Source organism: Siphateles boraxobius, unplaced genomic scaffold (genome assembly GCF_051911475.1).
Source record: "Siphateles boraxobius isolate OS27281-9 unplaced genomic scaffold, OSU_SipBor_1 29, whole genome shotgun sequence".
In the NCBI taxonomy this organism is placed as follows: Eukaryota; Metazoa; Chordata; class Actinopteri; order Cypriniformes; family Leuciscidae; genus Siphateles; species Siphateles boraxobius.
In genome coordinates this window covers 18,560,675-18,587,619 of record NW_027508908.1, presented here as the reverse complement: position 1 = coordinate 18,587,619, position 26,945 = coordinate 18,560,675, and the positions used below count along the sequence as shown (strand labels likewise).

Genomic DNA, 26,945 nt, shown 5'->3' with positions numbered 1-26,945 from the left:
TATTGTTTCTGAACAAAAGACAGTAAATGAGGATTCATACAGGTATGCATTAGATGTCTTCTACCTTAAACGTCTTTAGAATAACCACATTCAGTGTGAGAAAATAGAGTGAAAGCAAGAAAAAAAAAAGAGAGTATGTTAAGAATATATCATGGTCCAGAAAAAGACATCATCCATCAAAATATGTCTATCTGACAATTGCAGAATGGCAGCAAGTGGAGCAGAAAGAGGACTCCATCAATTACCGCTGAGGTTTTTGCTGATAGATGGGGAATATTTTGTCCTCTACAACATCATGCCCCTGAAGCTTATCCTACTCTCACACAATGCTGCCAGAACTTAGTCTAATAGAGTCATATATTAAAGACTTATTTGTGCCTCAGGGGCCAAAGATAAAACACCTACCCATGAGGGGTAAAGATTCAACATCTTACAGTGGCTAATTTTATAACCGTCTTTGGAAGTTAATTAATAAATTTATGAATCCAATTACATTCGTACCACAAATTGGTCCAAGTGAGTGCAGTCTGAGGTCTAACCACCTCTTAACTCAGTCGTTCGCACACACAAACATAAACTTCCGCATGACAACTTATTAAGAGTTATGCACTGTACATTCCCTCAGCTTTAGGGCTATTTTTTACCTTAGGATCCTGCAAGCCTTGCAGTCCTTCTGTTAGGGGTGTCAAATAGATTCTAATTACCTCAACAGAATTAAATGAACATACGCTAATGGATCATGGGAGGCATAGCCTGGCTCCAAGGATGTGTAACCAATTGCACTCTTCACGGTTCAGAGGGAGTAGAGGAGCTGGAGGACTCACTTCACACCAAACCTTCTGTATGTATTACCTCATTATTTCCTTTTAAACCCAATGAAAGTCTATGAGGATTATACTCAGAAAGAGAAAGAATGAGAAATTGACATGTATGTCATGCTCTAAGTGGGGAAGGGCACTGCAGTTCCCCGCCATTCTTTAGGTTTTCTCTCTTCTGAAATGGCCAGGATCTGACTGCACATAGGAATCTCTGCTCTCTACTCTCTCAATGGTATGGAAACATATCATGTTCCTTCCCTTTCTATGAATTCCACAAAAAAAAAAAAAGAATTTCTGGAAGGGCAGACTGATAACATGCTGTTTTTAGACCTTATGGAATTTGAGTTTTCTCTCAAAGAGAACATTTTTCTAGAGTCACTCGAAGAAAGACACACACTGACTAAAATTATTGTCATATTGTGCTATTAAATATTTATATTGCATAAAGAATATTTTATTTATTTATTTATTTTGCATTTTTGATAGTAGCTTTTGATTTTTGCTGCAAACTATGTATGACAATTTACAGAACATTTAGAACATATCAATATCAAACACCAGTTATTGTCATAATTGGACCACAATGGATGTGCAACTTAAAAAAAAAAAAATATTGCCTCAAGCAGTAACAATGAAAAAGAACAAAAAAAAAAAAAAAAAAAAAAAAAAAAAAGATTTGACAGCCAGTGCCAGCATTTTTATTAATTTTCACAAAACTTTTATGCTTAGGTCCCCCGAATATTTTGTTTGATAAATATCTGAACATGCAATATATCAAAAGAAAGTACAGAGCCTCTGCTTAAAAAAATAAATAAATAAAATAATCTAGCTTCATGCATTCTTTTTTACTTTACTTTATTATTATCCACGTTGTGGAAAATTGTCTCTGGCTTCACAGTACATATCACCACATAAATATATATATAAGAAAAACATGCAATACAAATAAAAAAAATTAAAAAATCAGTCACTAACATTTAAAAATTTTACACCACTGGGCACAAAACATAATTGGTAAACTTTCCTTGGTTGTCTATAGTGTCTCCCTGATGGCAATAATTGAAACTCGCCATGAAGAGGGTGAGATCCATCCTCAACTATATTTAAAGCCTTTTGCTTGACTTTACGTCTATAGAGATCGTTCAAATGTCTCTGCGTCTTGCCAATTATCTTATTTACCTCATTCACAATCCTGGACAGCTTGGCTCTATTTACAATACTCAGGTTATCATACCACAAGGTCATATTGAAAATTAAGATGCTTTCCACAACATTTTATAGACCATTTCTGAGAAAATCGCATTTTTGTCAAAGAATACGACTGGATCGGATTCAGAACGATGATTAAAACATAGATGGAGTAGATCGCGTCCATCAATACCCCCAAACCTTACACAGTCTCATACCGCTTCCTGGGTCGCATTTAATTCGGTAACTTTAGGCAGTTTTGATTTTTTTCCTGTTAAATGTTTGATGATCACATTATTGCATAAGCAATGCATCTGTCGCTTCTTTCTGCTTATTCTTCACATGTGTTTTGATCATGATTCTGCACTCTTTCAGAAGATATGTAATAGCGCCCCCAACCGTATAACAGTGAAAACATAGATTGCCGCAAAATTCTGTCAATGGCGGGGAAGCATTGTTTCATAAATGACGGAAAATTCAGCAAATAATCCCTCATGCAACTTTTCCTGTAAGTGTTCAGCATACAATGGAGACTTCAGCACACAATGGTATTAAAAGAGAGAAAGAAAGGAAAGACTGTGGGACATAATAGACGGCCGGTGAAAGGCAGGAATCCTTGCTTATATGGACCTTGCTTACAGTGTCTCGTTCACCTCTTGGTGTGGGGAACACCAGTTGGATCCAGTAAACTGCCCGGTGGGTGCAGTGCTGGAATTCCTTCGGGAGCGTTTCTCCACAGGGTTATCCCATTCCACACTGAAGGTGTACGTGGCGGCCTTATCTGTTACCACGTCCCTTTAAGTGGAGCCTTTCTCGGGAGACACCCACTTATAACTTTTTTCCTTCGTGGCACTTTGAGGCTGAGGCCAGCAGTTCGCACGAGGGTGCCGACCTGGGACCTTGCGGTTGTTCTAGAAGGTCTCTCTCTAGCACCGTTCGAGCCCATTGAAGAAGTTTCTGAGAAATTCGTTACTCTAAAAACTATTTTTCTTCTTGCTATCTCTTCTTTAAAAAGAATAGGAGATATTCAAGCTCTATCGGTCTCTCCCTCGTGCTTGGAATTCTCGCCCGGCATGGTAAAAGCCTTTCTCCTTCCTAGACCGGGCTATGTTCCTAAGGTCCCAACGAATACTGTTAGGCCTATTGTACTGCAAGCCTTCTGTCCTCCTCCTTTTCTGATGTCGGACCAGGAGAAGCTTTATATGCTCTGCCCAGTTAGGGCTTTAGATGCTTACGTCCACAGAGCTGCCCTGTGGAGGTAATCTGAACAGTTGTTTGTTTGCTTTGGATCACCCAAAAAGGGTAGTCCTGCGTCTAAGCAGAGGATGAGCAAGTGGGTGGTCGAGGCCATCTCACTTGCTTACGAGTAGGCTGGTCAGCCTTCACCCTTGGCTGTACGAGCTCACTCCGAGTATAAGGCTATTTTGTCAAGAGTATCAATTCAGGACGTTTGCGATGCGGCAGGCTGGTCCTCACCGCACACATTCGTAAAGTTTAACGTGTGTCTGTGCCATACTCCCAGCATGCCCGTGAGCACTTGCTTCAGTCTTATCAGAAGCTGATGCGCTTGTGTTTTGGGGTGCTTATATAGTTTCCTGGCCGATGACGTCACCCGCCTATGACGTTCCGTCTCAACATTGGACTGATTTCATACGTGCTTCATGACGCACTCACACAGGGGCGTTTCCACAGCATTTCACGCAGCGTCTCGTTCCCTTCAGGGAACTAAGGTTACATACGTAACCAGAGACGTTCACTATATAGTGTGTGCCAGGCTTTACGATTAATAACGTAATATGATCAGTGAACCGGGATTTCATTTCATAATACTTTGATGTTCAAGGTACTACTTTATTATATATCCCTTTGTCTATATAATTGAGGAATATATACAGTGGTGTCCAAATGTCTGGCACCCCTCAGGTGTGGCACATGACGGAACAAAGGAGTATCTAAAATAAAAAGTCTTTAATAAATCCAACAAGAACATGCAGGAGATTTCAGGAGTAAGAGTATTACACAAAAACATAAAGACGATACTGGACAAAGAATCTGAATGAGGGTTTAAGTACACCGAGATAATTAAGGTAACCAGAATGCATAACTCATTCAATAACAATGGAGACAAACTAGCAAAGGGAATACAAGCAAACAGGGACAGAACACAGTGAAAATGAAAGCAGAAGATGTCCTTTGGATCATTTGCACATCATTCTGGAAAGGATGATCATCAGGTTTTATACAAACTTGTGGGGGCTATGCCTGCTTGAATGCTTGTGTCATTAAAGCAAAGCATACAAAATATTAACATGAGATGTAAAACGAGGACCTGATTCTCTGTGATCAATAAAAATCCCTGGATGTCCTCCGGAAAGCGCAGGGGTGTAACCCCATCATATCCATCATCATGGCCTCCTAATTATCCTCATATACTGCACACTGATTGGCTTCATCACTCTGTCTCCTCTCCACCAATAAGCTAGTGTGTGGTTGTGGCGTTTTGGCTCAGTATGGTTGCCATTGCATCATCCAGGTGGATGCTGCTCATTGATGGTGGTTGAGGCAATTCCCCATTCCATATGTTCCATACTTTGAGTGCCAAGAAACGTGCTAAATAAATGTAACAAATTATTATTATTGTTGTTGTTACTCAAACTATTATACTCATAATATAATTTGTAATGAAACTGGATTAATGTAGAAACAAGCAACATAGAAGCATTTTCAGTGGATGTCTAAGACTTTTCAATCCTTGTATATATCTTTAAAAAAAGCAGGACAATGCAGAATAGCTGTGGAGATGTTAAAGGTTGTACCAGTGATTTCAGGCCCAAAAATAAATGTCTAATCTTTCCTAACGATCCGCTAGCCCCATAAGCATGCCGTCAAAAAACCTTGTCTCTGTAGGCAGTGTAGGCTCTGAGATCTGCACACAAAAACAAATGGGACAACCACCACTCAAAACCAAAATAAAGTGTTCCAACCAATCACTGACAGGGGCGGGTGTTGTGAGGTTTTGCGCTCGTGCACGGCTGGACGCGAAATCGGAGCAATACCTGCCCCTGTCAGTGATTGGTTGGAACACTGTTTATTTTGGTTTTGAGTGGTGGTTGTACCCATTTGTTTTTGTGTGCAGATCTCAGAGCTTAGGCTGCCTACAGAGACGCGGTTTTTGGACGGCATGCTTATGGGACGAGCAGCTAGAGGATCGTTAGGAAAGATTAGACATTTATTTTTGGGCCAGAAATCACTGATACAACCTTTAAGTTACAGAACTGGAACATATTTCCTGCAAAATCATAAACGTTTATACAGCAGACAGACAGCAGAGCTGGTGGTAGAGAAATAGACATTTTCTAAACTGTACAATTCTCACTAAATAAAGAACAGATGGTGCTTTCACTACACATCAGACAGACTCACTGATAATTACACATGCTCATTTTAATCACTGTGCCTCTGTTTCATGCAGTAGGTGTGCTGGAGCTCTATTTTTTTCTGTTACACCATTCAACTGACATTTACATCTTCATAAAAAAATGTTTTTTGTTTTGTTTAGACAATTATGTTTTGCAGACAACATTTTTAATGGTCACGATACACTCACAAAGATGTTGGTCCAGATTAGTCTTGATGAAACATTCTGATAGAGTGACTCAATTGCAACTGAGTCAAGGAAGATGGTGCTCTGTAATACTGAAATGTAAATAACAAAAAGGAAGGCTCAGAAACACTTGCGGCTAGACAATTACCATAAGTGGCGTAATTTTTTGTAAAACAAGCAACAGGAAAGGTATAGCTTGTGCTTTTTTTTTCTTGCAAAAAAATCTGAATTTCTCATTTGAGACAGAGAGTCATAAATTATTTAAATCATGCAGTCTGACATCCTGCAAGCATATCATCAGAATAGGACCTCAGGCTGATGGTACAGTTCTACATTAAGTCCAAAGTGACAGTCTGAATCCTGTTGTTTACTCAGAGCCAGTGGCGTAAACCATTTGATTAAACAAATTATATAAACATTCACCAAATATTGTGCCAGACTGCAGTTTACGTAATCGCAATGAGTGGGAAGATACGGAGCCCCTAAAGGGACGTGGTGGTGGAAAAAATTTAGGATGGGAAGATTTTTTAAAATCTTTTACGTTCCCTCACAAAAGTTTTGCGTTCCCCTGAGAAACTTTGCGTTCCCTCGCAAATATATTTACGTTAACACGCAAAAGTTTTGCATACCCTCGCAAAGATATTTGCGATCCCATGCAAAACCTGTTGTGAGCTCGAACAGACACTTCGTGTTTAATGTCCCGCTGGCAGTGCTTCAGAGATCTGTACGTTAATGAAGCGTTTCATACTGTTTGAACTTGGACTCAAATATAAAGAAATGCGGTCAGTGCTTAACTCAAGGAGTTCAGTGAAGTTGGCAACATATTCACATATGCTGTTCGAAGTTCCCTTATATCCGTGAGCTAAACGTTGTTAAAACACAAACAACACCCTACAATCACAGTAACCAACGAGCTACAACCCAATTTTCCTCAAAACGAGATTTGTAATAAATGTGTCTCTAAAAAGCCAATTGAGAGACAAGTTCAAATAAGGGACCGTCTGCAAAGTGCAAATCCCAAAACTCTTCTGCATATTTATTATTAAACATTAAATAGCTTCACTGTGACACACTGTACTGTCACCAAATTCAGTTCACACATCACTGCTCTCCTGCTGGTTTTACTACAATACTTAGTTTGAAAAAAATGCATAATTTTTATGATTATTTATTATGAAACAAAATCAACAACTTCACCTTTTTTTAGAAAAAATATTCAATAACTTCACACTGTTATACAGTTTAATGCCATCAAATTCAGTAAGCAAATATAATGCAAAAGCTATGGATGTAACTATTATTTTAGCTGTGTCCGGTAGGCTACAATATAACTTGTGTAAATAATTGGCCTACTTATTTTTTTTATGTGCAATTACTTCCCAAACTAACTGTTGTACAACCAACATTAGAGCATTGATGTGTAAATTAAATTTGGTGTGTAACAGTGAAGTTATTTTTCATAATATAAAATGTGCAAAAGCAGTATGGTATGACCAGTGGGACACCAGTGTAAACTGCATTGGGTGGCACTACAGTTTGTAACATTGAAGTTAATGACTATTTTTGTAATCACGTTTTTTGGGTTAAATTGCATTTTGCAGATGGTCCCTTCGGACTTATCTCACCCAGCTCATAGAGATCCATTTAGCCTATTATAAAGCTCGTTTTGAGGGAAATTTGGTTGTAGCTCTACGTTACTGTGAGTGTAAATAAGTATAATTTGTGTTTTAACAACATTTAGCTCACAAGATTGATCCGAGAAGTTCAAATCTGTGAATATATATAACTCCACCTTGAGTTAAGCACTGAGCGCATTTCTTTATATTTGAGTCAAGTTTAAACACTATGAAACGCTCCATTAACGTACGGATCTCTGAAGCGCTGCCAGCGGGACATTAAACAGGAAGTGTCTGTCCGAGCTCACAACAGGGCCTTCTCAATTCTTATTTGTGCATCCTCGTTTCCTTTCCTCGCTTCCTTTCCTCGCATCTCAGCTCCACCCCCTGTAGGTTGTGAGAGAAGGACGCAAGGGAAGAAAATGAGGACGGAGGAATCGAATGAAAACTTTTTTTATACATTGGAATACTTGATCACTCGAGCGTCACTTCATAGTGTCATCAGCAGCGCTCAAAGGATCTGCCCTTATGTTGTCGAAGTTTGTTTATTTAAGAAATTCATAATAAATAATAATAAAACAAGATACCCTGTTTAAATATGTGAGATGTGTGGTTTATATAAACTGCAAGGGTAAAGTATAAATTAAAATAAATTGTGACCGATGTGAAGGGGGAGGAGAATTTATATGTGTGTCACGTTTAGTCAATAAAACACTTCCGCAAAGGACACCCGTGTATCCTCACTCGTGACTCCTCTGGAAGCCTCCTCACTCCTCGATCCTCGACTCCTCGTGGTGCAATTAGAGAATTGAGTTGCCCTTCAAGATGGCTGAGCTCGATCGGTTTCCAGGTCATAGGATGGAGGACAGAGGAGCAAGGAGACGAGGAGGGATATTGAGAAGCACCCCTGGTTTTGCGCGGGAACGCAAATATCTTTGTGAGGGAACGCAAAAGTTTTGCATGGAAACGCATATATCTTTGCGAGGGAACACAAAGGGCCCTATCTTGCACCCGGCGCAAATGACTTTGTACACTGACGCATATATCATTCCTATTTTGCACCCGCGCAAAGCAGACTTTTCCCTCCACAGACACACATCGGTTAACTAAGAAATACACTTGCGCTCCCCGGGGCGGTTCAGCGCAAAGAGGAGGCGTGTCCCGGCGCAAAATTTCCCTCATGCTATTTTGCTGTTCTATAAAACAATTGCGCCACTGACCAGAAAAAACCTAGTCTAAAGTCAATGGCACGTTGCGAGTACATTCAGATGCTATTCTAAGCGTGCATGCTTGGCCATAATACAGAGTGTGAACAACGCGCATACACTGTAGATGATTCTCTCATCTACACAGATGCATTTAACTTTTTTCAAATGATACATTATTATAAGAAAAAATATTAAAACACGAGGGAAATCATTGTTGTGTCCATGACGATGGGGAAAATAGGCGTAAACCTTACACATTTACCCAAATTATTATATTCATGTTTAACCGAAGCTAATTTGGGGGGGTTTGTCCCATCCCCAATGTCACTTCTCTTTCTTTTACGGCCCTGATGAGGACATCGATCTCCTCGGTTGTGAACCGATTCTGAAGCGCCTAGTAAATGCGTCGTTATAATAGAATTGAGCCATGGAACAAGCGCACCTCGTTCATCATGCTCTTAAAGGGAATGTGATATAAAGCTCTTATTGGTTTGTTTCCCGTTACGCCCAAACCACACCTATGAATAATTAAGCTACTTAAGACCACCCCCTTTTAGATTTGCGCCAGGCGCAAGAGGCATTTATCCCGCCGGGAAAATAGCAACAGCGCCGGGATCCGCCCACAAAGTTACTTGCGCTTTGCGCTTTGACACTTGCGTTTCAGATCGTTAAAATAGGGCCCAAAGTTTCTCGGGGGAACGTAAACGTTTTGCGAGGGAACTCAAAGTTTCTAGGGGGAACGCAAAAGATTTGAAAAAAAAAATTCTCCCATCACAAATCTTTCCACCACCACGTCCCTTAGGGGCTCCGTAGTACGAAGATTGGTCAGAGACTTCACTGTAAAAAAAATATTGTAATTTTAACTGTAAAAGAATGTAAAAATATGACCGTAAAAAACTGTTAATTGGTTTACAATTCATGTACTATATACAGAGTAAAACTTTAATAAAAAACTTACATTACAGGAAAGCACTGTTAAAAGGGCCATTTGGTAAAAAGAGCAAATAAACTTATAATCTTCAGTGAAAAACTGTAAACTGACATTCCATGAATTCCCTGTGTGACACATATGCAAAAAGGGGGATGAGACCTGGATGAGCTGCATTAGAGAAGACAGTGTTGCAAGTCAAAGAGATGCTGTTTTGTCCACCCCCTTTCCAAAAATTATTTGTTTGACCCCAAAAACAAAATCAAGACTTCTTAAAAGGACATAATAGGACCCCTTCAATAAATATGTTTCTCCTTTGTCTTTTCTTTTGTTTTGTTTTGTTTATGTACACCTTCATGTTCTTATGATGTTGAATTTATGTTTATTGCATTATTTTAGTGTCATGTTTGTTATCATGATGGTGTTTTGTATTTGTGTGCATGACACTGTTTGCAACTTCTATATTTACCTCATCTTGTGGAAAAGCTACTTGTGATGAACTTTGATTGACCATGTGGTATTCTCTCTACCACTAATGTTATTATGGTGGATGTCAGTATATGTTAAAAGTACAATACAGATTTTAGTAGCAGAATGGCCTTGCTAATTCAACAGAAAAGGTGTTGTTGGATATACTGGTTTAAAATGTAATTATTTATTTAGTAAATTACAGTTTTAAATTGTAAAAAAAAAGGTTGTTCTGTAAATCTGTTTACTGTATTCTTTTACAGAATTAGTCTGGCAACCACAGCTGCCATTTGTCTTGAGTAAAAATGATGTTTTCAACAAAAAAAGTTCTTTTAACTTTGCCATTTTAAGTGTGAACTGTAATCCAGCTTTCATTGTACCAATGTCCTAATACATGTAGATTTCACTATATGTGCAATTTGAAAGCTTCCCCAAAGCTGTAAATAGCCGCTTGCTATGATACTATTATACACTAGGGCTTTGACTACGAACTTCGTTATGCGAATAGAATTCGAATATTTAAAAAATTAATGATATTCGAACGAATATTAGGCAGCCTTTAATATTCAAACCTGTTATGGGCATTAGTTTTTGTAAATGTGTTTGCTTGTAAACCTTGTTTTCAATTCAGATTCCGGGGCTTTTTCACGCCTGGTGAAGTTGTGAATCATGAGCTCATTAGCAAGGCAATTATTGGTCATCTATGCTCCTGTAGGTGACGTTAGTGTCCTGGTTAGCGCAGCGCCTATTTTGTATATATCAAAACAATGGCCGCGCCAACGCCTACAACAACAACTCCTGACGAGGAGTTCTACAAATCTACACTCCTGACAATTTGAAAAGCAACGTGTGGCGCTACTTACATTTTACCAGGTATTCGTTCACTGTTAACATCATTCTGTGAACGGTAAGCCCCAGCTTCTTTAATCATTTTGACATCGATGAGCTAACGTTAGACCGCTGAACTTTTATGAAAACAAACAGAGCGGTGCGTAATGGAGTGCATCAGAGCAACATCAAGAATATCAAATACATTGCCGAGAATCTCTTATTTGCATCTTTTTATTGCCAATAATGACAGGTTTGCGAAAAGTGTAGAACTCGGTGACGGTAAGCTTGCGCAAAACACATCTTCAGCACAGGAACTCATTTAAACGCATCTGATTGGCCGATGCGTTCAACAGACATATATGTGATTGGCTACAATGCTCAACGCTGCAAAAGCATGTTGCAAGTACCTTCAATGCAGAGGTAAAAATATAAATAAAACTGTAATAGCCTATGCACTTTTCATGATTAGGTAAATTAATCGCGGCAGCTGTAATCTTATTCACATTTGTTTTGCTCTATGAGAAAGACAAGGTAACAAAATATTTGGGGCTTTACCTAAAGTGTAAATTGCAGGTTAACCACCACAACCAATTAATGTGTAGATTAAAGTGCTCAATATGTAAATATTTTAAAATTTCTGCCTTAAAATGCATTAAAATAACATTTATTGGGGTTTCTTCAAAGGTAGCATGTTTTTTTTTACCGTAACTGGGTGATGACGTCATAAAAGGGAGTAGCAACCCATACTCTGCTAGATTCCTTCTGTTTCTGGCTTGACCATGGACAATTTTGAACCAGTCAGGCGTGAGAGAGGGGAGGAAATTGCCAGAAACCATGGCCCTCAAAGAGTTATCAATGCTTGGTGTGAGGAAAATGAGTTGAGGGCTGGCCAGGTGTCATGGTGGGTAGCTAGAGCTAGCCTAGGTTAACCTGGTGCTAACCCGGATAACATTTGGGAACAAGCCAAAGTCTTTTCAAAATCTTGTCGTCATGTAGAATAGCAAGGAGGGACAACAACTGAAGACATTATTTACTTACATGGTGTTCATAGTCCTAATCAGAGCTGTAGAGATGCACACACTGCACAGGCACAATGGCGCTTTTGCTGGCATCTGCAGACAGAACGCAATATTGCGTGTTCTAATCGCAACTAATTAGAGATGCTCATTGTCAGAAAGAAAAAAAGAGATTGATATCCCTATCGCTTTGTTTGACAGGTGTTTGTGTGGGCTATGCCACCCAATGGAATCAGCAGTGGAGAGTATGTGCTGCCGTGAGGTGAACGCGTTTTGGAGTTTAGTGGAAGCAGCTCGACCCGCGCCACGACCAGTGTTCAGACAATTTGTGCTGCCTTGTCGAAAAATGCTTCCCAAGCGCGAATCGATCACAGAGAATGTCGATTCATTCTCTATTGTTTCCATAATGGTGTAAATCTCACAATATTGTGACATCGTTATTACATTTAAAATTTATATGGGGAGCATATTGTAACGGTCACCAGCTGGAGTGCCCTTGAGAGCCACCAGAGGGCACTCCAGATAAGACTATTATCACTCACAAACTACATTTCCCATAACTCACTGCCCGGACTTACCATCACTGATCACATTCACCTGTACCTCATTCACTGATTGCATTCACCTGTGTCTCATCCTGTTAGTCAGTCTATTTATACCAGGTTCATTCATTCACTCACCGCGAAGTCTTGTTTTAGTGTCACACTGCAATTCTGAGCATTCTCCCCGTTTTCTTGTCTCTTGGTCTTTTTGGATTTCTTGCCTGTTTTGGATTACTCTTTTGCCTCTGACCCCTGCCTGCTTTGTGTGTTTGTTTGTACGGACTGCCTGCCTGTGTTTGACCTTGCCTGTTTTGGATTACCCCTTAATAAAACTGCATTTGGATTCTCCACCTTCGTGTCTCGGAGCAGTTTCGTGACACATATTTTTATATTTTAAATGTACTGGCAATTATCACATTTGATATAACAAGTAAAAATGACATTATTGTATATTATATGAAATACAATTATAATAAAATTCGAAGTTATGAGTACTGTATACAGTATACAGTACTCATAACTTCAAATTTTATTATAATTGTATATAATTGTATAAAAACTGTCTGTTTTTATTTTTAAAACGGTGTGAAAAGTAAAAATTTTCATAAAATAATCCATTAATCTGACGTGCCTCACGCAGCATCCTGGTTTTGACGCATGCTGCCTGAACCCGTTTGTTTTGCGAATAGTTTATACTAATTTCAGGCAGAATCACGGTAATCTCATAGCCAGCACACACGAGTATGTTTAGAATTGGGTTATTTCATTCATCAACACCATTTTTGCTTGCTGAGTTAGGTCTCCTCCAATATAACTGCTAGCCTACTTGCCGTTACACTAACGGTAACTCTAGGTTTGGAGTCCCTTTTATGACGTCACGCCCAGCCTAGTGGAAGGGAGAGGGAGTGTAAAAAGTACCAACTTTTCATATTATATTCAGCACTTTGGTATGAAAAAACATACAAAACAATGGTGGGCGGTTCTTATCTTTATGTTTAATAAGCACATTGCATTATCTTCGTGAAAAATTTAACCTGCAATTTACACTTTAAAACATTCGGGGCTTAAGCCCCCTTAGCCCAGCCCTAGCGCCGCGGCATTTAATGGTCAAAATATTAATAATTAATATTCGAATATTAATAAACAAACGCACTTCGAATATGATTTTTGGGCAAAAGTCAAAGCCCTATTATACACCCACTGAGATACAGTTCCTTCTCAAAAAATTAGCATATTGTGATAAAGTTCATTATTTTCCATAATGTAATGATAAAAATTAAACTTTCATATATTTTAGATTCATTGCACACCAACTGAAATATTTCAGGTCTTTTATTGTTTTAATACTGATGATTTTGGCATACAGCTCATGAAAACCCAAAATTCCTATATCAAAAAAATTAGCATATCATGAAAAGGGTCTCTAAACGAGCTATTAACCTAATCATCTGAATCAACTAATTAACTCTAAACACCTGCAAAAGATTCCTGAGGCTTTTAAAAACTCCCAGCCTGTTTTATTACTCAAAACCGCAATCATGGGTAAGACTGCCAAAAGGGAGTCCATGGGAGGCGGCCAAAAAGTACTTTGGACCACTGAGCAACAGTCCAGTGCTGCTTCTCTTTAGCCCAGGTCAGGCGCTTCTGCCGCTGTTTCTGGTTCAAAAGTGGCTTGAGACTCAGTCCACTGCTTCCCCAGGTCCCCCAAGGTCTGGAATCGGTCCTTCTCCACAGTCTTCCTCAGGGTCCGGTCACCTCTTCTCGTTGTGCAGCGTTTTTTGCCACACTTTTTCCTTCCCACAGACTTCCCACTGAGGTGCCTTGATACAGCACTCTGGGAACAGCCTATTTGTTCAGAAATTTCTTTCTGTGTCTTACCCTCTTGCTTGAGGGTGTCAATGATGGCCTTCTGGACAGCAGTCAGGTCGGCAGTCTTACCCATGATTGCGGTTTTGAGTAATGAAACAGGCTGGGAGTTTTTAAAAGCCTCAGGAATCTTTTGCAGGTGTTTAGAGTTAATTAGTTGATTCAGATGATTAGGTTAATAGCTCGTTTAGAGACCCTTTTCATGATATGCTAATTTTTTGAGAAGGACCTGTATATTATTATTATTTTTACACCAGTCCTTTGGTTTTCTTATGGTAGTCTTACAGTAGTGAAAAAAAATATGTGAGTATTAATGGTAATCCATTCAGCAATGATATCTGTGGCCAGTACATTATGAATGATTGTTTACTGTTTCTTGGCAGATCTGACATTAGATTAAGTTTTTTCTTGCATTATGATTATGCTAAAGGTTTGAGAAGATTAATATCCTTCGTTAGAGCTGGAAGAAACAAGTATACATACAAATTAATTTACAATTTATTTATTTATTTGTTTATGATCTTGTGCATCTTTCTCCCAGTATCTGTGAAAAAAAGATGGGCTTTGTTTACTTGTTAAGGCTTCAAATACACATAAAGAAACTAAGCAGCAATGTCAAATAAACCCTTTATGGCGCTTCTTTATTAAAAAGAGAAACAATTATTTCCGTAAAAGCCAAGTGTTTATCACTCTGTTTGCTTGAGACTCTACATGAATAACACATAATCTACCAGACATGATTTACTAATGTACATCTGTGCTGAAACATAAATGCACATTGAACAGAGATATTTTTTTTTAATATTTATGTAAGGACCAATATGGATCTCAAAGTAACACATTGTCAGTGTTTTTATCAGTTTTATAACCCATTCGATCACAATCATAGTGGAATTAGAAAAACAAATACATTGATTTAATGTGCTGCTCACTAATAACTACATATTTTTGACATGCGGCCAGTGAATCAGAGATTATTTGATAGCTTTGTAGTTTTCATATTTCATAGTTTTTTTCCAATTATATGTGTAGTTCTGCAAAAAAAAAGGAAATAAAACAATCATTCATAGTCATGTGGTGGGATTTCTTTCTAAATGTCCTTGCACAAATTTTGTATGTGTTTTTTCGTATTTGTCATTTGTGGCTCTGAATTGTCAAAACACCTCTCAAAGTGCTTGCTACGAATGCGAAAAACGTTCTTTCAGTTTTTTTATGACTGCCGAAAGTTTCGGAGGCAGTGTGCAAACGTGATTGACACAACGTAAGGTCGTATTTATTTTTTAACGTGCGAAAATTGCGGACAAAAATTCCGGACTCAGTGTGCAAGGACCGTAAAACAAAATGATACATTTGGGTGCTGGGTATTGTTATTGTCCATGCGATTACACTAAATTGGGACTTGCACTTTCAAGAGTCAAAAAAGACACAAAAGTTAGACTGGGTAAACCCAGCAAGATCTGCTCGCGATTTGATTTCGCCCTGTACATTATTTTATCCTGCTTCCTTTACAATTTTGTGGGAACCAATCACAAACTGGCTTATCCACCTGGTATGCTAATGGCGGGTTTAATCCAATCCAATTCCTTTAACCTCACGACGATGATGCCAATGGCTTCTTTTTGATTTAGCAAACAAATCGCTCGAGTGGGTGTAAATACCACTCACTTTCAAGGTTTCTTTTTGCACAACCTGCAAAAATCGCTCAATGCCAATGCTGCTTCTGCAAACCGCTGAACAATGCTCCAAAACACAACACATTTGTTGACACGTTTCCTGCCTGGAGTTATCGCTGCAAAGTACCTCACCCAGATCATTGGTGTGATTGGTTGAAGGACTCTCCAATTGCATACAGAGTCATTTGAACTATGCCCATTGATCAAGCCTCTTGAGCAGTAGAAAATACCCACCCCCCACCCCCATTGACAGAATTTGTTTTCAAGGTTATAGGGCTATTGCACATCTTCTAAAAGAGTACCAAATCTCTGGATCAAAACACAGGGGAAGAAGAAGTAGAACCAAGCGATAGAAGCGGTAAAGTACTTTGCAAGCTTTGAGGGTGTTAATGGACAATATCTACTTTAGCTATGTTTTGATCATGGTTCTAAATCGCCATCCGGATGTAGTCTATATGACAAAAAAAAAATTTGTTCAAAAATAATTTGTTCAAAATATTGTTTTTTTAATTAAATGACCCACATTTAAATGTTGATAAAAAATAATTCATGAAGTTAGACATTTAATGAAACAGTCATAGCTACTTCTCTCATAAACAAAATAACTACATTCACTTTCATCACACTGAAAAAAGTATCCAAATACAGGCTATTTTTTTAATTCACCTTTTCCACAGTATAGTCAAACAAGGTTTGGTCACTCTTTTTTCCCTGAGAACACTTTGCAATAATTATCCCAATAAATATAATATCTGAATACAACTGGAGATTGAGTTCTAGTGTGAATGTACTGATATAAGTTGATGAACTGAGGTTAATGTCCCATCAGCCCTAATGGTGATCATTATAACCGGCAACTGCACCTTAGATATCCTGTACCAGACTTTATTACCGCTCTTCATACATCATTCTGAAACAAAGACAGTGACCAATAAAGCCTTGAATAAACTTCTTGTTATTGTGTATGAGCGTGACCTGACCTCAATTGAGCTAATCCAGAACGCTCCTCTCACTTCTCCTTCTTAGAAAATTAATATTTCATCTGAGAGCCAAAGAGATTCCTGACAGTGAGCGCAATTAGACAATCAGCCTGTCAGAATATGGGCTTTATTTTCCTTTATCCTTCCATTCTCTCCCCTCTTTTGCATATTTCGATAAAAAAAAAAAAAACATTAGTTAATGACTGCTGCTGAATGTACGTATTGAAGACAAAAGGATGATTTGACAATAAAGACAAGTTTTGATGATTGTGGCTTTTATTATTCAGTCATTATTTTAGAGGGTGTCATCACAGAGAAATTAAATCAATATACATTCTTTTGCTCATGTTTGTGTCTTGATTAGAGCTATGTTTATGAAACTCATAGTCATAAAGGTCATTGGCAAGCCACAAAGTAAACAGAGCTATTGCATAATGCAGAAACATTTAAATTAGTGAACAAAAGTTCTGAGCTGTCAGGTTTTTAAGATTTAGCTACAATGTTTTCGATTCATGCTTCAGCTCGCAAAGTCATTAAAAATCTAAAGGACAAAAGCAATAGCTGGTTTTCAATACCTGTATATGTACAGACATAAATATTTATTAAAAATAAATACAAACAGAGATTATGTACAGTCCCTTTTGTTTCCAAGTATGACAGTAACATCCTATAACAGAAAACAAATATTATTCTAATACATTCATATGTAATGTGTAACTTTTGATTCAGCCCCGAGATTACTGATAATCTTATCCTTTCTCCTCCTCCCCTGAGGTTTATCTGTATAGTTTATGGTTGCTTATATCCTCCATCCTCTTACAGGCCAGTATAAAAGGTACATAAAAGATTATGTGACTGTGTTAAATTAAATTCCTGAGGTTTTAGTTTTGGCTGATTGCTTGAGCTAAAGCTGTTGTTGTTTATTTTTCACACAATAGTTTAATCCTTTGTTAACTTTGGTGTATTAGGAATCATTCATTCAAAAAAAGAAAATTCTGTCATTATTTATGTCAATCCTGTATGATCTTCACTCTTTTGTGGAACAAGGAGATGATCTTCTATAGAATGTAAAATAATATATTTTGAAGAATATTGGTAACAAAACAGTTTTGGGTCCCATTGGCTTCAATTGTATGGACAAAAAAATAAGAATGGAAGTCAATAGTAACTGAAGCTGTTCAGTTACCAACATGCATCAAAATATCTTCTTTTGTGTTTTGCTGCAAAGGTGATGCACTAGTTTGGAACAGCATGAGGGTGAGTACATGATGACAGAATTTCCATTTTTGGGTGGACTATCCCTTTAACATCTGGTTTATGTTCCACCAAATAAACAAGTACTTCTATTCTAAGATACTTTTTATTTTTTTACTGCTCTTATCAAGTAAACATGCTCTTAGGTTCCCTGTTTACTTTACTGCCCCCCTAGAAGGCATAACTGTCATTGCAGACATATTTAGGAATTGTTGCTAAAGTGTATAATTGTTCTGGTTACATCACAATGGTGACATCAGTGAGAACTTCCTTTCCTTCCATACGTCCTGCTGAGGTGTGTTTGGAATACAGTTGGAAGTGTTTTAGCGACAGCAGCTTGCTGTGAGTCTGGCAAGATCTTTTTATTACTGTCGCTCAGCCTTCTGATCTCTCCATAGTATTTGGAGAGGTGACCTACATTTCAGTGTGTAGTTCTCACTGGCTTCACCATTTAATACAGCAAAGGATTAGTAAGGGTCTTACTTTGAACAATATACCGTGAACTGCATAAATCCTTGTTGAATGCTAAGGAATGTCTATCCAAACACTAATACAAAACTGTCCAGAACATTTGGCCAAGTATTAATGTAATACTTTGTAAAGGGGGAGCGGGATTATTTTTACAATTATTGTAGAAATTATTTTTATTTAGAAAGAAAATAATGTCACATGAAGCTTTAGAATTAGCTCTTTACATATCTCTCTCTCTCTCTCTCTCTCTCTCTCTCTCTCTCTCTCTCTCATATATATATATATATATATATATATATATATATATATATATATATATTCTCTCTCTCTCTTATATATGTATATAGAGTCATCAGTGGCGGTTCTAGACCATTTCAACTGGGGGGGCCAGGCTGGGGCCAGTTACATTTAGACCTTATTGTTGTCATATTTTCTGCACTGCACTGCAGGCATTAACAGGCAAAATACCATGTTTATAATCATTCAACAATGCATTTGCATTTCCATTATGTTTGTACATTTGCATTACATATTCAGTATTAGTCACAGTAACTGTAATTGACATGATGTCCTTCTTTCTCTTCATTTTGGTGAGAACTATAGAGCAAAAACAATGGGGACCGAGAAGCGTATTAATTCATTTACTTAAAATAACTGACTTGCTAGGTAACTACTAACCGTTTACAGGGTTCCTGCACACTTTTTAAAGCCAAATTTAAGGCTTTTAAGACCTGAAGAAATCAAAATTCATACCGTACATTAGGGGTGTGCAATATTGACAAAAATATATCTCCATATTTTCAATGTTTTGTTGATAATTAGATGATATTTTACTGATTGTGTTTTTGTGCTGGTGACATGGCTGGTTTAGGCCTGTTGTTGACAGCAGATTCACAAAGATATTCATATTTTTTAATATTCTATGCAGTGGTCAGTTAACAGCAGGGACCGAAATTAATTTTTTTATTAAATTTGCCACCTTAAATTGATTTCCAGGGGCATTTTCACTTATATATGGACATTCTTTCTAAACTTATTTAGAGTTATGAATCACCTTTTATGTCAAATACTAACATTCAAATTATACAGTAATTATACTTATTTATACAATAATACTTAATTATACAATAATTATATAGTACCACTGTTACCAGTCAAATTAAATCATTTAATCAAAATCCATCTTTGCAGTGCAGTGCAAGTGATTCCTTCAAAACGCGGATTTCAGTCAATAAATCATCGCTGTCTGTTGCATTGAGACTCTGCTACGGTTTCATTTTGAAATTCTAGCCGGCGAAAAAAAGGGAAAACAAACAATTTCCACAATATTGTGTCTAAAAAGTAACTCCCAATGTTCACTTATTGTTAATTTAACTGTTGTATAACATCAATATCACAGTTGCAATTGTTCACGGGAAAACGGCACTCTTGCTGATCTGATATTCTAATTTAAGAACATAATATGATATAAATATAAGACAAACTAATTTGGGGACATAGCCTACCTATGAACCGCACACAGCACTGAAAGGACGATAGAGAAATGCGATGTCAGCTCACAGTGCCTCGTATACAGTTAAAACATTGATTACAATATCATAATAGACAATACACATCGCACACCCGATACGCACATAAAGAATGAACTTGCAACTGAACTGACATTTACCAGCTTTCTCCTTCTCTCCTCTCTCGCGTGCAGGAGACAGACGTTATTCTGCCGCGATTCCCGCGAATGTGATGCGAATTGTCACGTGAACAAGCAAATCCACAAATAGAATAATAAAAAAAATAATACGCATACAACGATAGCAAAAAAACAGTTTTGTAAAAATTATTTCACACTCCACATTTAGGGGGCCTACAAGGGGGGCTAGCTTGTTGTCACAGGGGCACGCCCCCCCGCCCTATAACCGCCACTGTAAGTCATTAATTATGTTATTTTCCTTTCCACAACCTGGTTTTATCTCACGTAGGGCACCAAGACTGCCAGTGGGGCTCCTTCAGCGAACAGGTGCATGATGCGCTCGTTGAGCTTTATGTAATATTCATTATTTCTGGCTGTAGTCAATTTTAGTGTATGTGGGTGAAAGAAGAAGAAGACAGGGTCGGCGAACTTGGGACTCGCACTTTATTTAGAACAATAAAAGAACAAAAGAAAGGTGCGCTCGTGCGCCTTCACCGTAGTGAACCACAACAGCACTTGAATACGAAAACACTCTGCCCGCTGTACCAGCTCTCGCTGTATGTCTCCAGCTCTCAAGGTTCAGTCAAACGACCACTCTTCCCGTTGCATAAATAACTCGGTCCATTCAGTCAAAACTCTTTCCAATCGGTGTGTACACTGCGGGTTTCGGCTGCGGGGCGCGTGCGAGTCCCAGTAGCTTCTCTCTCTCGCTCTCTCCTTCCTGGCAGGTTATAGGCGGTCTCCACGCCAATCACTGCAATCAGACACAGGTTTTCATCATCTGCACTTGACCTATAGCCTACTTACTCACCGCACAGCTCGCTGACTCGTCTCTCGCTACAGACTTCGCGAGACCACGCCCCCCTCGCCACACTGGCCCTTTGAAAAGCTCCTGACTTTCTTATATCTCTGATGTCTGCAGCAAAACACATGGCAGAAGATACAAGTTCAATGAAAACATTTTTGGAGATCAACAAAAAAGTGCTGAATTTACATGCCAGTTGACTGTCCCATTCTTATTGTCAGCATTTTTATTGCAGTTTTCCGTTGAAGGCCCTTGAATCACGGCTATTATTATTGTGTTATACAGTTCACTACAAATGTAATTTTTAAATGTTTCCTCACAAATCAAATGAAGACTTGAACATCCTTTTTGAAATCAATTTATCATCATGATTATTTTTTTCTCCCTGTTTCCTTTGTAAATTCCTTATTTATCACATTAATAGATAAAGTGACATTCTGTTCTGTCCTATTACTGTGTAAGAACTTTTTGGGAAAATATACGGTATATTTTTGTATACAGGGTCAAACTTTAATCTAGTCACAATTAACTGCGTTTTAGATTAAAAATATATATATATTGACAATTGTTTGAACAAATTAGATTATTACAATTTAAATTAGAAGACATATACTTTTAATGTAAAATCATAATCTGCTGTCAAGAAATTTATACAAATACTAGGCCTAATAATACTTTTGATTAAAACAATTATGGTGGGTTTATAGACCTTATGCGCCAGAGAAACGAGGGCACAGACATCTTTAGAATATTGTCTTTGAACTTCCGTTTTTGCGGTCACTCTGTATATTTCTATGGCATTGCTGTCAGTGAGTAATTAGCTTTTGAAGTGGATTTACTTGATGTTTTTTTAATTTTTTTATCAGGATCTCAGTAGACCGGGAAGATTTTAAAACGAGCCATTCAGTCATAAATACGCAGGATCACTGTGAAAATACAGACCGAAAGACAATGAGTGCAGCATTGAAAAGGGTCGGAGATACATAAGGTCTATAATTGAATTGTATTGCAGACTACTGTTGTGTAATGACTTAACATATGGAGAACAGAAGTTATGAGTAAACTAGATGGATGAAGTTCACTACTCCTGTCTCGTAGCTTTATTGCTGCTTTCTGATAGATACCACAAATCAATTGAAAAAATAAATAGGATTTATATATATATATATATATATATATATATATATATATATATATATATATATATATATATATGTGTCATTAAGGAATTAAAGTTGTATACAGTAACACTTTAGTTTAGGGTGCAATTCTCGCTATTTATATTTCACTATATTTAAAGTTGCTTATTAGCATATTACTAGGATATTGACTGCACATTAGTGCTTATAAATATTAGTGCACATATTAATGCCTTATTCTGCATGACCATATTCTACATCCTTTAATACTACCCAATACCTAAACTTATCAACTTCCTAATAATCATTACTAAGGAGTTTATTGACACAAAAGTCATAGTAAATAGCTAGTTAATAGTGAGAATTGGACCCTAAACTAAATTATTAATTTATTTTATTAATCTTCCAGCCTTTTAATTTTTCCTTTTTTATATACAAAAATGAATGGTATTTTTATGCTAGGTAGGATATTTTAAATGGTTAAAATAACTGTATCCCTTAGTACATCAAACTTTATTTCAGATGTTCAAAGAAAATAAAATTGTCATGATGTATCTTACTATCACTTTATGAATAAGTTGACATGTAGTTGCAAAGTTACTTATAGTCAGTAGAGTGTCTGTTGGTGGACCATCACAATAAAGAGTTAGCAGATATTAAGCAGACTGTACACTAATACTCTAATGAGAGTTAGTTGACATGTAGTTGCAAAGTTACTTATAGTTAACAGAATGTTCAAAAGGGACCATCAAAATATAGTGTCACTGCATCCTTACTGTAACACCCAGTCAGGAACGAGACGGAGAGCGAATCCAATCGCAAGCACATTTAATAAACAAAAACACACAGGTAATCCAGGGAACTCAAAACAGGACAGAAGTAACATTAAACAACAACCGACAGCCAACAACTGAAACACAGGGGTTTAAATACACAGACAAACAAGCTAAACAAGATAACAAGGGGGCGTGGTTAATAAGAAACACCTGGGGAGACTAATAAACATGGACGAGGAACACCTGTGGACACTGAGCAACAACAACAAAAGACAAGACACATGGCAGGGTGCCTGCCCACATTCCCTGCCTGCCCGATGGACTGTCTTCTCCACGCTGGCCGCTCGATGGACTGTCTTCTCCGACCTGGCCGCCCGATGGACTGTCTTCTCCGCCCTGGCCGCCCGATGGACTGTCTTCTCCGCCCTGGCCGCCCGATGGACTGTCTTCTTCGCCCTGGCCGCCCGATGGACTGTCTTCTTTGCCCTGGCCGCCCGATGGACTGTCTTCTCCGCCGTGGCCGTCCGAGGGCTCATCTCTGCCCTGGTCCCCTGGGAGACACTAGTGAACAAGGTGCAATGTGCACCAGGTGTGCCTCATCATATTGCCAGCATCATTCCATTTGGTTGGCAAATTCACTAGAATCATTAAACTGAATGAGGGCTAGCTGTAGGATCATGATTGTATTGAGGAAGGATTCTTTACAATCTGCATGCTGACATACTGTATTTTCCAATTATTTCTAGCAGAATATTTCTATAAAGGTGTACAGTAAGATGAATTCCTCTGATTTTTTTTTTTTAAATTCTTTCCTCACTGTCATTATGACATTCTGTATGTGACCATTGCCTTGGGTTATCCAGTTGAGCTACAGTACCCATGCTGTTCAGGGTTTTGTAATCCCTCTACCACATCAAGCCCCTTCTGTGTAGGCATGACCAACTGGATCTGTCCCTCTATCAAACAGCTACAGTGGCTAGTTTTGCTTCCCATGCTTCTCATCCTATATGTCCAGATCTGTCTGGGACCAGCCCCTAAGGGGGTCTATGAGGAAAGTGCCTTTGCCAGAGGCCTGGATCAGAGATCTAAGACCGGGCAAAGGAACATAATTGAGACCCTTGAGGCTTTTCTGGGTCTCGCTAATGGGTTTAAGGCAGTCAGCTAATTTTTCAACCTGTTTATGATTTTGTACACATTGACACGCCTGTTAAAAGAGGTTGGCATGCATACTGTAAGCCAATTGGAGCAATTTGGTTTATTTAACCATCTTTGAGGAAATATCTGTTGCTGTATGTTGTCATTTTAATGTAGAGTTCTCTTCAAATAAGGAGTGATTTTGTCGAACAAAGCCTAAAGACAAATCACTATTTAATTAGAAGGGACTGTCCTCCTTTAGCAATCCAAATGGCAATTTTCGCAAAAATGCCATCAGGCCATAATTTTTATGTCATTTGAGTGAATTACCCTTAACCCAATGGAAATACAGGCACCTCCACATTCAACTTTGAATGAGCTGATAAATTGTATCAATTAACAGGGAAGTAACCTCAGCATTTTCCATAAAGGCAGTCGAATAACCCTATTAGAGTCTAAAATGCAACCTTGAACTATCCGCTGGTCCTTAACAGCATGTCGCTTGCTCCCAAAGTGTTGTCTTTTTTATTCTTTCTTCACAATGATGACTTTAGTGAAAGGGTAGTGGGACAGACTGGGTCCAGAGGTAAATAATGAGACAATTTCGAGGGCAGCCATTAGTGCCCTTAACATGAAGAAACCGTGGCATGCCATTAAGGGTCTCTTTTTAGAATTCTGTACTTGGCCTATTCAGATGTCAAGTGTGGTGATTCTTGTGTGTACATGTGTTTGTGAGTGGGAGGGAAGGTGTCAAGCGAAAGACAATTAGAATGAAAACAATGTTTAATTAAATGGGCTACAGATCCCTGAGAAATAAAAGGTTATAAGGAAAAAAAAGGAGAGGTAAAAATTTTTTTTTAAATAATGGATGAAAATATGCACTGTATTACTTGTAAAAATACTTGTAAAAATGTAAAAGCTTTATCTGCTGTTTTTATTTTTTTATTTTGTATGTTTGTTGTCTCACTAGGGTTCCTGAGTACAGGTGATCAGGCAGCCAAAGGGAATTATGGGCTATTGGACCAGATCCAAGCACTCCGGTGGATCAAAGAGAATATCCAGGCTTTCAAAGGCGACCCAAAAAGGGTGACTATATTTGGATCAGGAGCTGGGGCATCCTGTGTAAGCTTGCTGACCCTGTCACACTATTCAGAAGGTAAAAAGCATTTTGTAATAAACTGACAATTAGACATAGTACAATTGTATCAAATCATTTTGTTATCAAACCAATTTCTGACCTGGAGCAAAAAAATAAAATGGGTAATTGTGAGATAAAATAATAATGAAGTCACATTGTGAGATATAATGTCAGAATTTATGGGATAATGTACATCTGTCACCATTATGTTCAGTTTAGTTTAGTTCATGGACTTTTAGTTCCCTTTCAGTCGATAACGTCGGACGTAGCCTTTTGTTTCGGAGCCGATCGTTTGATGTCTCTGAAGAGTGCTGTTGTTTACAACGAGCGAGTGTGTCGGTGTTCTTCAGGAAGACTCTCCCAGTGCTGGTGGTTTCTACAGTGCGAGTGCAGCGGTGATCGCGAGCTTTGAGCTCTCAACTGCTGTTGTAAAAGCAACAAATTTCTAAATGTTTGTGTGTGTTGACGGCTGGTTAGAAGGCAGAAAAGTGAGTGTTTCACTGTTTCAGTTCACTGTAACAGTATTGCCGCGATCATTCCCCTGTGTGCTCCAACACTGGTGAGGGGTCCTATGTCCTGTAAGAGCAACACGGGTGCGTTTGCATCTTTTTCAAGATGTCATTCCACCTGTGCATTTCTGGATGCGGTCGTTTCCTTTTCCTCTCTGACGGTCATAATTGTTGCATCACGTGTTTGAGCTATATATTTATGTGTATATAAATATATATATATATATATATATATATATATATATATATATATATATATATATATATTTATATGTTCAGCACGCTGAGGCAGCATTTGTGGACGGCTCATGTTCTCATTGCGGGAATTTGACTGTCGTGGTGTTGAGATCGAGACTCGCCTTTGTCCGCAAATCGAGAGCTCTCATTACCATGCCCCAACCCCGGGTGCCGTGTGGGACGGGTGATCGGAGGATAGTGATGGATGTCTCGCCCGGTAACCATTCCCTGTGGGCTCCTCACTCCTCCATCACACCGCAGCCGATGGAATTCCTGTTAGGCATGCTGGTCCCTCTGTAATAGACCAATCAGCTGTTTCAATGGGGGTTCCTCTAAAGGATAATATGTCGATAGCAGAATCGGAGGGTGAGCTGGCCTCTGGAAATGACGTATCTCGGGGCGGGCCGTGCTGGTTCTCAGCTCGCTGCCCCAGTGCCTTTCTTTCACGAAATGCATGGAGCTTACCAGGTTGTGGCCGGCACCTTTCTCTGCCAGAAACTGCCTGAATAGCTTTTCCCCCTCACTACCCTTGATGGAGGAGCGGTGTAGGGTTGCGAGGCTATCCCTCCAATGGAGCGGTCTGTCGACACAGGTGCACCTGTGTCCGGCGGCCGCTGCCTTTTCGGGAGATCATCGTCTCCCCCCTAAGGCATGTGAGTTTTCGTCCATTCCGACGGGCAGAGCTTACAAAGCCTGTTGGCAAGCCGCCTCCTCTTGTGTGCCATGGCGTTGCTTCAGTTCTGTCAGGCCAGGACACCCATGGACATGCACAAGGGTAGCCCAGACCGTGAGCTCATAGGTGAGCACCGCACTGCATCCGACCTCGCACTCCGGGGCACGAGTGTCATGGCATGCGCGATCGGTCCAGTTCTCTGCATCCAACAGTTCTCTGCCGCCCAAGCGTAGACGGAGGTCATCCAGCACATACTGCCCCGGCGGCCAACTGCTGCCTCCACCCCGCCGCCGGTGGCAGTTCCTCCGCCTGCTCATCGCCGAGGGTGTTCCCCGGCCACCGCTCCTGCTAGGCCTCAGCATGGAGTCGGCCGCAGTAGGGATG

General features: G+C 38.9%; 2 protein-coding genes across 3 annotated transcripts in view; both read left to right on the top strand.

Annotated features, from left to right (window-relative positions):
- LOC143753933 (uncharacterized) overlaps positions 1 to 26,945 on the top strand; it is a 379,044-nt gene that overhangs the window by 151,976 nt on the left and 200,123 nt on the right. The gene's annotated exons all lie outside the window — the stretch shown is intronic.
- nlgn4xa (neuroligin 4 X-linked a) overlaps positions 1 to 26,945 on the top strand; it is a 207,120-nt gene that overhangs the window by 125,847 nt on the left and 54,328 nt on the right. For both annotated transcript variants that reach the window (XM_077246789.1, XM_077246790.1), the window contains one exon: positions 24,975 to 25,160. In XM_077246789.1, the coding sequence (XP_077102904.1) occupies positions 24,975 to 25,160 (186 nt within the window). The remainder of the gene's footprint in view (positions 1 to 24,974; positions 25,161 to 26,945) is intronic.